The 12,418-nt window shown below is 35.4% G+C and overlaps 1 protein-coding gene across 4 annotated transcripts; it reads left to right on the forward strand.

Moving 5' to 3' along the window:
- Positions 1 to 3,200: 3,200 nt before the first annotated feature.
- LOC112029638 (uncharacterized) lies at positions 3,201 to 11,231 on the forward strand. 4 transcript variants are annotated; one of them, XM_065761724.1, is made up of 12 exons: positions 3,201 to 3,526; positions 3,764 to 3,831; positions 3,942 to 6,486; positions 6,574 to 6,888; positions 6,975 to 7,061; positions 8,023 to 8,175; positions 8,373 to 8,536; positions 8,612 to 8,759; positions 8,970 to 9,092; positions 9,212 to 9,299; positions 10,376 to 10,577; positions 10,838 to 11,231. In XM_065761724.1, exons 3-11 carry the CDS (start codon positions 4,276 to 4,278, stop codon positions 10,561 to 10,563), a joined length of 3,477 nt encoding a protein of 1,158 aa, XP_065617796.1. In that variant the 5' UTR covers positions 3,201 to 3,526; positions 3,764 to 3,831; positions 3,942 to 4,275; the 3' UTR covers positions 10,564 to 10,577; positions 10,838 to 11,231. The 4 variants fall into 4 exon arrangements, with proteins under 4 accessions (XP_065617796.1, XP_065617795.1, XP_065617797.1 ...); XM_065761723.1 differs by having other exon boundaries at positions 3,201 to 3,831; XM_065761725.1 differs by lacking the exon at positions 3,764 to 3,831.
- Positions 11,232 to 12,418: the final 1,187 nt, after the last annotated feature.

A 12,418-nucleotide genomic window follows, 5' to 3' on the forward strand; every position in this document is an offset into this window, starting at 1 on the left:
AAGGAAAAAAATGGTGCTCTCTTTCTCTCTCTCTCTCTCTCAACAAACTTAGATTTGATGTTACAAAAGTGTCATATGTGTTTACAAAAAATACTACCCAATACCCACTGCCCTTTTTCCATTTCTTTGGCTGGATTCATGAACTTCCTCAACCCCCTTCTTTAAATAGGCCAATAGAACTACCAAAGCTCTATCAGTTTTCACTCCCGTTGTTTTTTGTAGTCACTTAGCAATTCCAGTTGCAGGTAAATTTTGTCTCAATTAATGCCATATTTTTGTTATATTATTTCAACTTTTGTGATTTTTTTTTTTGGGTATACACAGATCATATATATTTCCGTTTTCTTGAATTGGTGCGTTTGTATCAATGTCATCTTTAGGATGGATTAATCAAGATTTTTTTTTTAATCCCATAACCCAAGTTCTTTTTATTTGTAATACTGAAAATATTCTTTATTTTCTTTGAAAATTAGTGTATATTTTTTTATGACTTTTTTGGGACTGGTTTGGCAAAAATAAAACACATTAGCATGATGATGTGTCACTTAACAGCTGAAACTAATCGTGAGGGGTGACTTGCTAACGGAACAAAACTTTAGGGTGTAAAATAAAAAATTTGAAATTTTGGGATGTAAAATCCTGTTAACCCCAGACTTCAGAAGTATAATTTATAATTTACCATTTATTTATTTATATTAGAACCAAGATAACAATAATATACTCAAGTTTATTTATTAATTTTTTTTCTGTACATAAAAATCCAAGTCATACTAGATTGATTTGACCCATCAAAGACCAAGTACGGGTCATAAGATTTTCAACTCGTTTAAGTTCGACCCATTTCTTACAATTTAATTTGAATATGAACTCATTTAGTGTCTGTTTGGCATAATTAATTTTGCCAATTTATTTTATTATTTACCTTATTTTTGCTACTATTTATGGGTCCCACTTAGGGATGGCAATAGGATGGGGCGGGGCCGAAGGATGAGGTCTTCGTCCCTATCCCACAGGGTTTTGTCTTGCCCCATCCTTACCCCGTCCCACATGACGTAAAAAATTTTCTCACCCCATCCTTGCCCCTCGAGACCCCGCGAAGCCCGCCCCACCCCGTAAAACTCTACTATTTATGGGTCCCACTTAGGGATGGCAATGGGACGGGGCAGGGCCGAAGGATGAGGTCTTCGTCCCTATTCCACAGGGTTTTGTCTTGCCCCATCCTTACCCTGTCCCGCTTGACGTAAAAAATTTTCTCACTCCATCCTTGCCCCTCGAGACCCCGCGAAGCTCGCCCCACCCCATAAAACTCTACTTTTTGTTAATTTGCCCTATAACTAGTACAATTTTTTTAATGAAACCTATTTCATTAATAAAAATATACTTGAAATTACAATTAAATTTATCCCATCAAATCAATTCAATTTTTAGAAAAAATTGAATAAAATATCCAAGTGTTTAACAAGAAAATCACCAAAAAAAAAAAAAAAAAAATTTCATAGTATAACACATAACAAAATAAAGGCAGAAAACCATATTGGGTGGAATAAAATAAGTTAATATTAATATATTTGTTTAAATAGTAGGGTTTTAGGGCATGGAAAATTTACAATTATAACCCTTAACAACGTGAGTCATGGCGGGGCGGGGTGGGTCTAAAATGTCTAAACCCATCCCTGCCCCGCCCTATGGTGCGGGGCTAAAATCTTGCCCCATTTCCACCTCGCCACCTTTGTGGAGTGGGAAAACCTGTGCAGGGCGAAGCGGAGAGGAACAGGTTAAGTAGGGCGGGGCAAAATTGCCATCCCTAATCCCACTGCATTTTTTGATACTATTTATGGGTTCTACTATACTATTGCAGCTAACTTTTACCTTTATCTACAGTACTTTCAACAAAAAGTTTTTAGTTTCAGCAAAATAAGCGGATCCCAAACAAACTCTTAATCTAACATGTTTGCCAAGTCTACTTTTTCCCAAGTCCATACGGTCAATAATATATTTGAATGAAAACTTGAAGAGGGTCCTTACAAATGAACTTTTAGGCTACACTAAGAGGCACTTTTCCCTAACATAATCTCATAATTATTTTCATAACTTTTGATGCGATATTTTGATTGGTATGTAACAAAAATGGTGTTACTAGTAGGGTCACTTGAAAATGATACCCTCTATGTCCTAAATTATTGGTCCTATTTAGAATATGTAACTTTTTAACGGAAGATCATTTCATGAATTGTTTTTTATTTAAAAGGTACAAGTATCCAAAATTGTGCCTGATAAATTAAACTCTAAAAAAAGGTGGTATTGACTTTTAAATTAAGTAAGGAGTAAGATGAGAATTTTATTTATCAACTTTTCAAAGAGAATTACATTTTTGGGTATTCCAAAATGAAATAGGTGACCAAAATTTGGGAAAAAGAAAGTATTGCATATATTGCAACTTACCACTTTAAGCCAGATGTGAATATAGATTTTTTTTTTGGGTGCTCTAACGTTGTTACCCTTCCACTAAACTTCTCTTCCTAAATCCTAACATAGGTAGAACTAGAATCTATTGTAGGTCTCTTGTGTGGGGGGAAAAAAAAACGGAAGAAGAAAGGAAAATACTAGAGTTATAAACTATTTTACAACTTTTTTTATAAGCTACTGATGTGTTGAATGATTATTAGCAAGTAAAAAAGTAATATCAACAGTGGGCCTAGATGGTAATCAGTAAAAATTTGTCACATTAATAGTTTTAAAAATGTTGTAAAATAATCTGTGGTTGTAGCATTACTGAAAAAAAAAAAAAAGATTCCTTTTAACAAACATATATTTAAATAATTAGTTTAAAGAAGTAGATTCCAGTTAGCTTAATTGGTAAAGTCTCTGATAGTTGAAAAAAATATTTAAAGTTTAATCATTGTCTATACCAAAAATTGATTATTGTATTATTTTAATCATAAAAAATAAAATGATTAGAAACGGACAGATACTGTCCAAACTCAATAATAATAATAATGAAAAAGTGAAAAAGAAAATGTCTAAATTACATAGCCAAAGAGAAATGGGAATATGGGCCGTAGACCCATGACATGAAATATTGATTAGAATGAGGCAACCATGACCCAAAAAACTTTCATGGGCCAATCGAGACCAAGAAACTTTAAAAAGAATATTTAAGATAGAGACAGAAACAGTTATCATACGTTAGTTGACAGTTAGGCCCTCGAATCTAAAGCCATTGTTGTTCGTGTTCCCTTGGCTTGAGAATTGATATGCCTGCCGCGTTATTTTAAGCGAACAATGTCGTTGTCTCACACCCCCTCCTTTGAACTCCCGACCCTTATGCAACGGCCTCTTCTTCTCTCTCTCTCTCTCTCTCTCAAACCCAAACTCACCATTTTCTATTTTTGGTTTTTCTTTTTAAATAATAAATTAAATTAATAATGTACAGACTTCAATCCAAATCCAAATCCAAATCCAATCCAACAACCTTTGGAGCTTAATTCCATTCTATGTAGTTTGTACACGTGCACCATTTTCCCAGGTTCCTTCTTACCATTCCTTCTCTTTGATGTTTAATTCAATTTTATCAATCTGGGTATTTTTTATTTATTTATTTATTGAAACATCAGAACCAGATTTTTAATTTCAATTCTCACATACCCTCCTCTTTTTCTTTTCTCTATACATTTTTTTTCTTTGTATGGTTTTTATTTATTTATTTTTATTCATTGCTTCATATATGATGTTGATAATTGATGTTATGCTATTTCTTGCACAGTTGAGTTTGTAAGTTCCTTTGTGGAATTAAGGCAAAATCCCCTCTGATGTGTTTGTTGTGCAAAAAATGTGTGTCCGTGAGAGCCATGAGTTTTGCTTCCAGTTTATTTATGATGGAGTAAATATGCGAAATACGGTGGAATGTTTGTTTGAAATTGTTTCATTTTGTTGCTTGTAAGGGAATATTTGTTGAAGACTGTTTCATTACGTCGTATATAAAGTTTTGAAGCTATAGGGAGAGGCATTGAATGTGGATCTAATTTTGAAGAGTGGGAGATGATGTACATGACACTTTAAAGAAATTGTACAGTATCTTATATTATCACTATTCTTGGTTAAAGTTTATAGGGAAAGTAAGCCTTTGAAGCTATAGGTGTTGTTGATAATTCCATTGGTTAGTTTCAAGGTTGAGTTTGTACAAATGAACAGATTGTATGGCATAGGTAAGGCATAAAAGACCAGAGAATGTTAATATGAAGCTATAAAAAAAGAAGAGGGAGTTCTACCAAGACCATGACTAGTGAGGCTCCTAGTTCTTCAGGCCAACAGTTCCACAAAGATACCCAACAATTTCCATCAAGTTTTAGAACTGCTGCAGAGAGAAAAATACATAATATCTGTGTGCAGACAGGTGAGGAATTTTCAACTGAGTTTCTGCAGGATCGTGCTGCTATGAGGAGACTACCACATCAGCCAAAGAGAGTGGGTTTTAATTTTAATCAGAACCATCAGCCATTTTATGAGGATCTCAATGGCATTGTTGAGCTACAAAGAATTGATTCTGATTGTGATTCTGAGTTCACAGCGTTTGTCCCAGGGACAAGATATGGGGCTGAGGTGGAGAAAAAGGCTTATGCTGATAGTATAAACAGAGTTTATTGGGAATATGGTGCAAATGGGCAAGTACCAGGTAAGTTTTCTGATGAGAGTAATCCCGATCGAGGCACTACAGGACCAATTGCTCCACCCCACTATGTAGTGGGGTCCCATCAGTCACACTATCCTTATGGGCCAGGATTTTCAGAAGGCTCTTTCTCTGGAAAGATGAAGTTTCTATGCAGCTTTGGGGGAAGAATATTACCAAGGCCAACCGACAGTAAGCTTAGATATGTGGGGGGGGAGACCCGGATTGTATCCATCAGGAAGAGCATCACTTGGGAGGAACTCATGACCAAGACTTATGCAATTTGTAACCAACCTCACACTATCAAATACCAGCTTCCTGGTGAGGATCTTGATGCACTTATATCTGTTTGTTCAGATGAGGATCTTCATCATATGTTAGAGGAATATCAAGAGCAGGAAAGAATTGAGGGTTCTCAAAGACTCCGGATGTTTCTTATATCTTTAAATGAATCTGGGAGCCCAAGTTCTATGCAAGGAAGGGCTGCCCAGCCAAGCGATGTTGATTATCAGTATGTTGTTGCTGTTAATGGCATGGTGGACCCCCAAAGGAAGAGCTCTAGTGGCCAGAGCCAGAACAGCCAGTTAGGAAACACCTCAGATTATAGTCCAACTTTTCATAGAGACTCTCCTACATCTGGATATGCTTTGGAGACTAAGGATTGTAGTCCTAATAAGGCAGGAATGTTCTCAAACCCTGCTTCTCAGTTTTTAACTACACTTCAGATACCAAGAAATTCCTTCAATCAATCGCCTCCTATATCTCCAGTTCAGAACAGAGATCCTAAGAATTATAATGGGCAAATTTATTTGGATCAACCTTGTGCTAATGGCCATCAAGGCATCAATCCATTTGTTATGGAAAAACTACCCTGTGACAATCCCTATTATGTTGATGCCATGGGTTATCACCATAATCTTCCTCATGGGACTCCATTGATGAATTATCATCATCATTACAAATATTTGGTTGAAACTAACCAGGCTAACAAACTCAATGACAGACACTTTCACTACTGTATCCCCAGTAAAGACGTGCATTCTCCATCATATGAGAGACAAATGATTAAGGAAAGGGCATACCATTCAGAAAAGATTGCCCCTAATGCTGATGATCCAATGAGCTTATGGTCAGGGCCTAATGATACAGATGGTTCTCATTGCAAATTAATGCACGCATTCTCTGACTCACAGTTGCAAGAGCATGATGAGAGGTCCAACTGCAACTTCCCTACTGGGAGAGAAAAATCACCTACATTTGCAATGTTAAATTACACACAGGAATTGCCAATACAATGCAAAGAGAGAATTCACGATGAACACCAAATAGATGAATATGAGAATAAGCCTACTTTCAAGGCGCCTAAAGATTTCAAGGAAAATTTTGAACTGGGTCAAGAAATTTTCAGCTGGACAGATGGGATTACCCCTTCTTCTGATCAAAACCAACAACAATTTGAAGGAAATGTTGAAGTTACATCTCATGATAATGTCATTGAGCTTAAGAATTTACCAGACCTTAACTGTCTCCCCAGTGTTTGTCTATTCTCAGAAGAGCTACAAAGCCTCAGAGAAGGGATTTCTGTTCCAACAATCATTCCTTCAGAAAGGTCTGCAGATAGCATGAGCGAATGCCCCTGTGTTTACCAATTGGATGCAACTGCTCCTAAAATTTTAATCAAGAGCCAAAGACCTGATGAGGATAAGAAGTGTGCTACAACTGAGACATTTAGTAGTCAAGTAGTTTCTGATTGGTACCCTGGAATACTACCTCTTGCACTTGAGGAATTGCTTGACCAAGAATCCATGGTACCAAGCTCTGTAAGTATATCTCCCTTTGCAGAAATGTATTTATATCCAAAATTATGGTTTCATATGAATTACACTCCCATGTCTGCCTTATTTCAGAACTCAACCACAAGCACTGTTTTGAGTAGAGAGACCCCTGTACAGAAAGTTGAACTGATAGGATTTAGCACACAATCTTATGAGGAATTGAAGATTGGAGATTTTATCTGTGTCCAATCACAGGAATCAGATGGTCATCCTGACAATAAGGTACTGGAACAAATGGTTATTGTTGAAGATGTAACCGATTGTACATCTCCTGGCATCCCCTTGTGCCCAAAAATTGTCCCATGTATAGAAGATGAGGATAGTGATGATTTGCTATCCCCTAGGAAAACAGAAACAGAGAATTCCACTCCAGAATCTGAATGTGAGGTAAACATATTTCCTATGGAACTGGAGTTAATGTTTTATGAAAATGTGTTTGGTGGTCTATTTGAGCTTCCACCTTGTATTCACAGAGTGTGAGAGTTGATGGCAGAGATACGTATGATTCAATCAGTGATGCTGCAATAGCTGAAATGGAAGCGGGCATCTATGGTTTGCAGGTTCGAAACTGCTATCTTATGGATTTATGCACGATATGATATTGGTCCCCTTTCCCATCTTGATAGCTGGATTTCTTTTGATTCTATGCCTGGACACCTGGTCCAATTGGTTAGAAAATGTCCTTTTCTTATGAAGGGTTGGGTATTTGGGAAAAGCTAGTATTTTGCTCAGTATTGGAAGTGATCCAGTACACAGAATGAGAGTAAAAATAATATTGGCATGTTAAATTTGTTTTGAAATGAAACTGCTCTCTTATGGGCATGACCCGTACATTTGTTAATATCAGTCTATGGTTAATGAATTACCATGAGACAACCACTTCCCCCCAGATTTTCTATTTTGCTATGGATTTTTAAGCAAGCTATGCCATGATTCAGCATACAACTATACATATGGTGCACAATGCATGGGCTCCATGGATTTAGAATTGAACTCATGACCATCTGATTCGTAGTGATTGGTATCTCCTTGCAAAGAAAATTGAAAGTTGAAAGTCTGTATTTGTAAGAAAAATAATGGCATCTAATAAATAGCTGTCTTTCTCAAAGTCCTAAGAGAATGAAATGCTCATGAATTATTATGAGAGCCAAGTAATGATGGTTTCATTTGTTTCTTCATTATTTTATCTTTTTTCTCGCCTAACTATGCGCCTTTAAGATATTGTCTTCTTAGAAAGGAAATAGTATTGCAAGGAAAAAATTATGATTACATATTTTAGAAATATTTTCTTAGTTTTCTTCACTATATAAGGTTTTCATTGGTCATGATAGGTAAAAGCAAATTCAGATTTACCAAAACCCACATGTAATCTGAAAGTAACAACCTTGTATTCTAAGATTCACTCCCTTCTCATGTTTCTATTGTTCTTTCTTCTTCTTCTTGCCACTTTTCTACCTTTTTTTTAGCAAAAAAAGTATATTTGGAGTGAGTTTAACTGAATGCTTCATTTGTTGATATCAGACTATCAAGAATGCTGACCTTGAAGAACTGCAAGAGTTAGGATCTGGTACATTTGGAACTGTATATCATGGAAAGTGGAGGGGAACAGATGTTGCTATTAAGAGAATCAAAAAGAGTTGCTTTTCAGGCAAAACATCAGAGCAGGAGCGACTGGTATAATTTTCGTTTAATTTCTCACAATGTACAGAAGTTTCCAACCTAAAGAAAAAAAGGATTCTGCATGGAATTAGTGTCTCCATGACTTGAAGGATATATAGCACCACTTAGTTCAAATATATATTTTCTACACTATAAAATTTGGGTTTCTGAATTTTTATGGATGAAAATTTCAACTCCACCTGTTTGTTCAGATTAAAGACTTCTGGCGAGAGGCACAGATACTGTCAACGCTTCACCATCCAAATGTTGTAGCATTCTATGGGGTTGTTCCCGATGGTCCTGGTGGAACATTGGCGACCATAACTGAATATATGGTAAATGGATCATTGAGGAATGTACTAATAAGGAAGGATAGGTGAGTGGATTCATACATTTTTCAACCCTTTCACCCTCTAAATAGTTTTTTGGATCCTTAGAATCCTTCCTGCAGGGTGCTCGATCGTCGAAAAAGGCTTATGATTGCAATGGATGCAGCTTTTGGCATGGAGTATTTACATTTGAAAAATATTGTCCATTTTGATTTAAAGTGTGACAATTTGCTTGTCAATTTGAGGGATCCTAAAAGACCCATTTGCAAGGTATTTAATAGTGGAACAACATTTTGATTAACCCAGTTGTCTTCTGTAGTTGTTTTCATCCACTCATAATTACTAACTTTTTTGTGGTATATGAGGTGTTCAGTAATTTGTTTTTCCTGCATGATTTTAGTTCACTGACTTTTTAGAAATGCATTTTATGATATACGGAAGCATTGTACAACTTACCCATGGTTGTGACCTGCTTTGCAGGTTGGAGATTTTGGGTTGTCAAGAATAAAACGCAATACACTTGTCTCTGGTGGTGTTCGAGGAACCCTTCCATGGATGGCACCAGAATTATTAAATGGCAGCAGCAGCCGGGTCTCTGAGAAGGTATATGAACTTGGGATAAAACCTAGTATCTTCCATTATTGAGTTTATCTGCTGAATCAGAACAAATTATGTCCCAAACAATGTAATAACAAGATCTTTTGAATTCCTTTCTTTGACAGGTTGATGTTTTCTCATTTGGTATTGCAATGTGGGAGATTCTGACCGGTGAGGAACCATATGCTAACATGCATTGTGGTGCTATCATAGGTAAGTTCAGACCTATTGCAGTAATTAATGTGCATTTTTTTTTTCTGTTTTATTTTTATACCATCTCAATAGAGCTGTATTCAACCTACTATGAGTTTCATAGTGCATACGGCGTACCATTGTTTTAATTTGTTGAGTTAACTTCAATTATTCTTTTAATGGGCAAAGAGGTGGTTACTGATTTATTGAAATATGTTCACAACTATGTTGTTATTTTTCAACTTATGATCACAAGGGTGTTGTTGACGGTGATCATTTGGAGTAACATTTATGATGAATTTCAGTGGCCTTTTATGGAGACCCATATATGCAGGGTAGAAGCACAACTCTTAAGGTGTGTCACTTGCATAAAGGTTCTCCTAGAAATTTTCGGTGCCACCCACCTCTTGTGGAACCCACTTAAACGCTGTAGTCCAATTAAAGTACATTAATTTCCTCCTGATGACTATTACCAATTAACAATGTTTTTGACATAAAGTTCATTAGTTCTTCCTATGGGCCACCATCTAGTGCAATGGTGTAAATCTCATACTATCAAGCACGAGTTTGCAGGTTCAGCTTTTTGAGAATGGTCACTTCATGCAATAATGTCAAATGTTAGGACGGTAGTTTCTCTTCCCCGACCTTCCGTCTGCCCGCACAGTATCCTGCTTTGGCAGAACCATGACTTGAGTTTTACCCTACTCATTCAAAGTTATTCCTATATACAGAACCCTAGTCCCTCTCTTGGTGCTGGTCATTTACAAAAGTTATTTGAATACATATTGTGGCATGGTTCTCTTGAGCAGAATTTCAAAATCTTGGTTCAACATTGTTTTTAGTTACTTTAGGAAATCAAATAAATATTGTTTTAGCTTTCCTTTTGACGTTTAAATATGATTGACAGCTAGCTTATATCTCTAAATATTTGATTTTTCTGGGTAAATAAATGTATATGTTTCGAGGTCATATTTCTTGAAATGCCTAATTTGTTAATATTCTGCCACTATCTTTACTGTCAATCATTCTATACTTTTAGTATGGCTATGTTAAAATTTGGATGATCATTTTTGTGGTGTTGTGAACTTTGTATGTAGGAGGAATTGTAAGTAACACGCTCAGGCCTCTAATTCCAAAACGTTGTGATCCTGAGTGGAGAAAGTTAATGGAAGAGTGCTGGTGTCCCCATCCTGAAGGCAGGCCATCATTCACAGAGATAACAAATAGGCTACGCATAATGTCAAATGCAATCCAGAAAAAGCGGCATTCTCCTGCAAATAGATAAACCAAGATCGCCATGTAAGTCACACTTATACGTACACCCAAAAAAAAAAAAAAAAAAAAAAGGTTAAAAGGTTTATATTTTCATGCACACAGTCTGTAAACTTTGTGAAGTAGCTTCATACAAGCCATTTAACCTATACATTGAAAGTAAAAATCAGATCTGTATGTTCTTTGTACCTTTCCACTTGTTTACTTTTTCACATGAAACATTCATAGAAGGTAAAAATATTATTTGAAATGTCAGAGTTTATTGTGAAATTCTTTTAATTTCTTAGAGAAGATGATGGGAGTGCATGGCTTATGGAGCTGTTATAGAGCTGCATTTGGAGTGAGGGAATTCTTGCATAGAAAAAAATTTGCTATAGAGAGCACAGACTCTTTGAATTTTCCACTTACAGGCACCGTTCACTGTCTGGAAACTCACTTCTCTTGCTGAGTTTTCTCTTGACCTTGCAATAATGAAGTTCAGAATTCTGATTTTAGTTTGTCTCAGTTGAGTCCCATAACAGAGATAGGAGTGCTGCCATGCTGCATACCTTAATACCTTTGCATGACAAATACAATATTATTAATCCATAGACAGTTTATCTTCGTGTATATAATGTAATTTTTTTTAAATGTTAATTTATATGAGATGAATATGATGAAGTGCTGTGAGTTATGCCATCATCCAGTGATTCCAGTCCTCAGATGTTGAATCTTTTATAAAAGACAGATCTAGGTGAAATGATTAAATATATATATGAAAAAAAAAAAAAAAAAATTCTTTTGGAGGAATCTCATCCTCCCTCAGTGCGTTGCAATTCATAAGACCATCTACTAGTATGATTTAAATAAATCATATTACCAATTATAAAGGTTATATGACTAAATGTAGATATTGATGATTTTTTTTTAGGGTAAATTACAAAGTTGGTCTTTATCTTTAGTAGGGTAATAAGTTGGCTTATAATCAAGACCCAAACACACTTAATACAATTACAAAGAACAAAGTTGTCAAAGTTGAGTTGAATTGTTAAATACATGAATTTTGTAAAGAGCTAAAACAAACTAAAAGATAAAGAGAGATGTTATGTTTACAATAATTTTACAACATTTTTACAACAAATCACAAGTGGTTAGTTGTTATTGGTTCAAATTTGAAACTAACACTAAGATTACTTTTTTGTCCTAACAATAACAACCAGTAATACCTGCCACTTAGGATTTGTTGTAAAAATGTTGTAGATATATCATTTCTCAAAGATAAGAGAATTTTGAGCAATGATAATTAAAATTCACTTAGCGATAATAATTAATATGTTTATTGTATTAGAAAATAATGAATGATTTCCAGGATTTCATCTTAACAATAATAATTAATATAATCATTATATTATGAAACTATATGCCAAATGAACTAATAGTTTATATTTTATTTTCTTGTTAATATTATGGACAAATTTGTAATAAAGAAACACCATAGATAACAAAGATTCATTTTTTCATCTAACATTTATCTTTTTATTGATCCTCCTAAAAAAAATCCTGAAGCCACCACAGATTGAACCCAATTATATTCCTAACACTTGAATTACCTTAATTTGAGCTTCAACTCAAGGCAATCAGCTGGAACATGTCTCCAATCCCAAGGAGGGTGAAGTGCTAATTTGCAACCCATCTAAGCCACCAATACTGATTGGCTCCTTGGGTGCCCAAGAATATATTGTTGATCTGAGGCCTCGATTTTCTGAACTAACTGCCGAACAATAGTCTTTAGGCCAAAAACTCTGTTTTTCAGTCTTTTTCGCTTCATATTGAGTTGGCTTGAGCCTTGAGTTCTAACATAGTCCTAACAATAAGTCCTCAGCTATTTC

The sequence above is a fragment of the Quercus suber genome, unplaced genomic scaffold (assembly GCF_002906115.3).
Source record: "Quercus suber isolate HL8 unplaced genomic scaffold, Cork oak 2.0 scaffold_426, whole genome shotgun sequence".
In the NCBI taxonomy this organism is placed as follows: domain Eukaryota; kingdom Viridiplantae; phylum Streptophyta; class Magnoliopsida; order Fagales; family Fagaceae; genus Quercus; species Quercus suber.

Coding starts and splice junctions, on each gene's coding strand:
- LOC112029638 (XM_065761722.1), top strand. CDS start 4,276: ATGACTAGTGAGGCTCCTAGTTCTTCAGGCCAACAGTTCCACAAAGAT. Junction 8,176..8,372: donor CATCAGAGCAGGAGCGACTG/GTATAATTTTCG, acceptor CTGTTTGTTCAG/ATTAAAGACTTCTGGCGAGA. Junction 8,760..8,969: donor CTAAAAGACCCATTTGCAAG/GTATTTAATAGT, acceptor CCTGCTTTGCAG/GTTGGAGATTTTGGGTTGTC.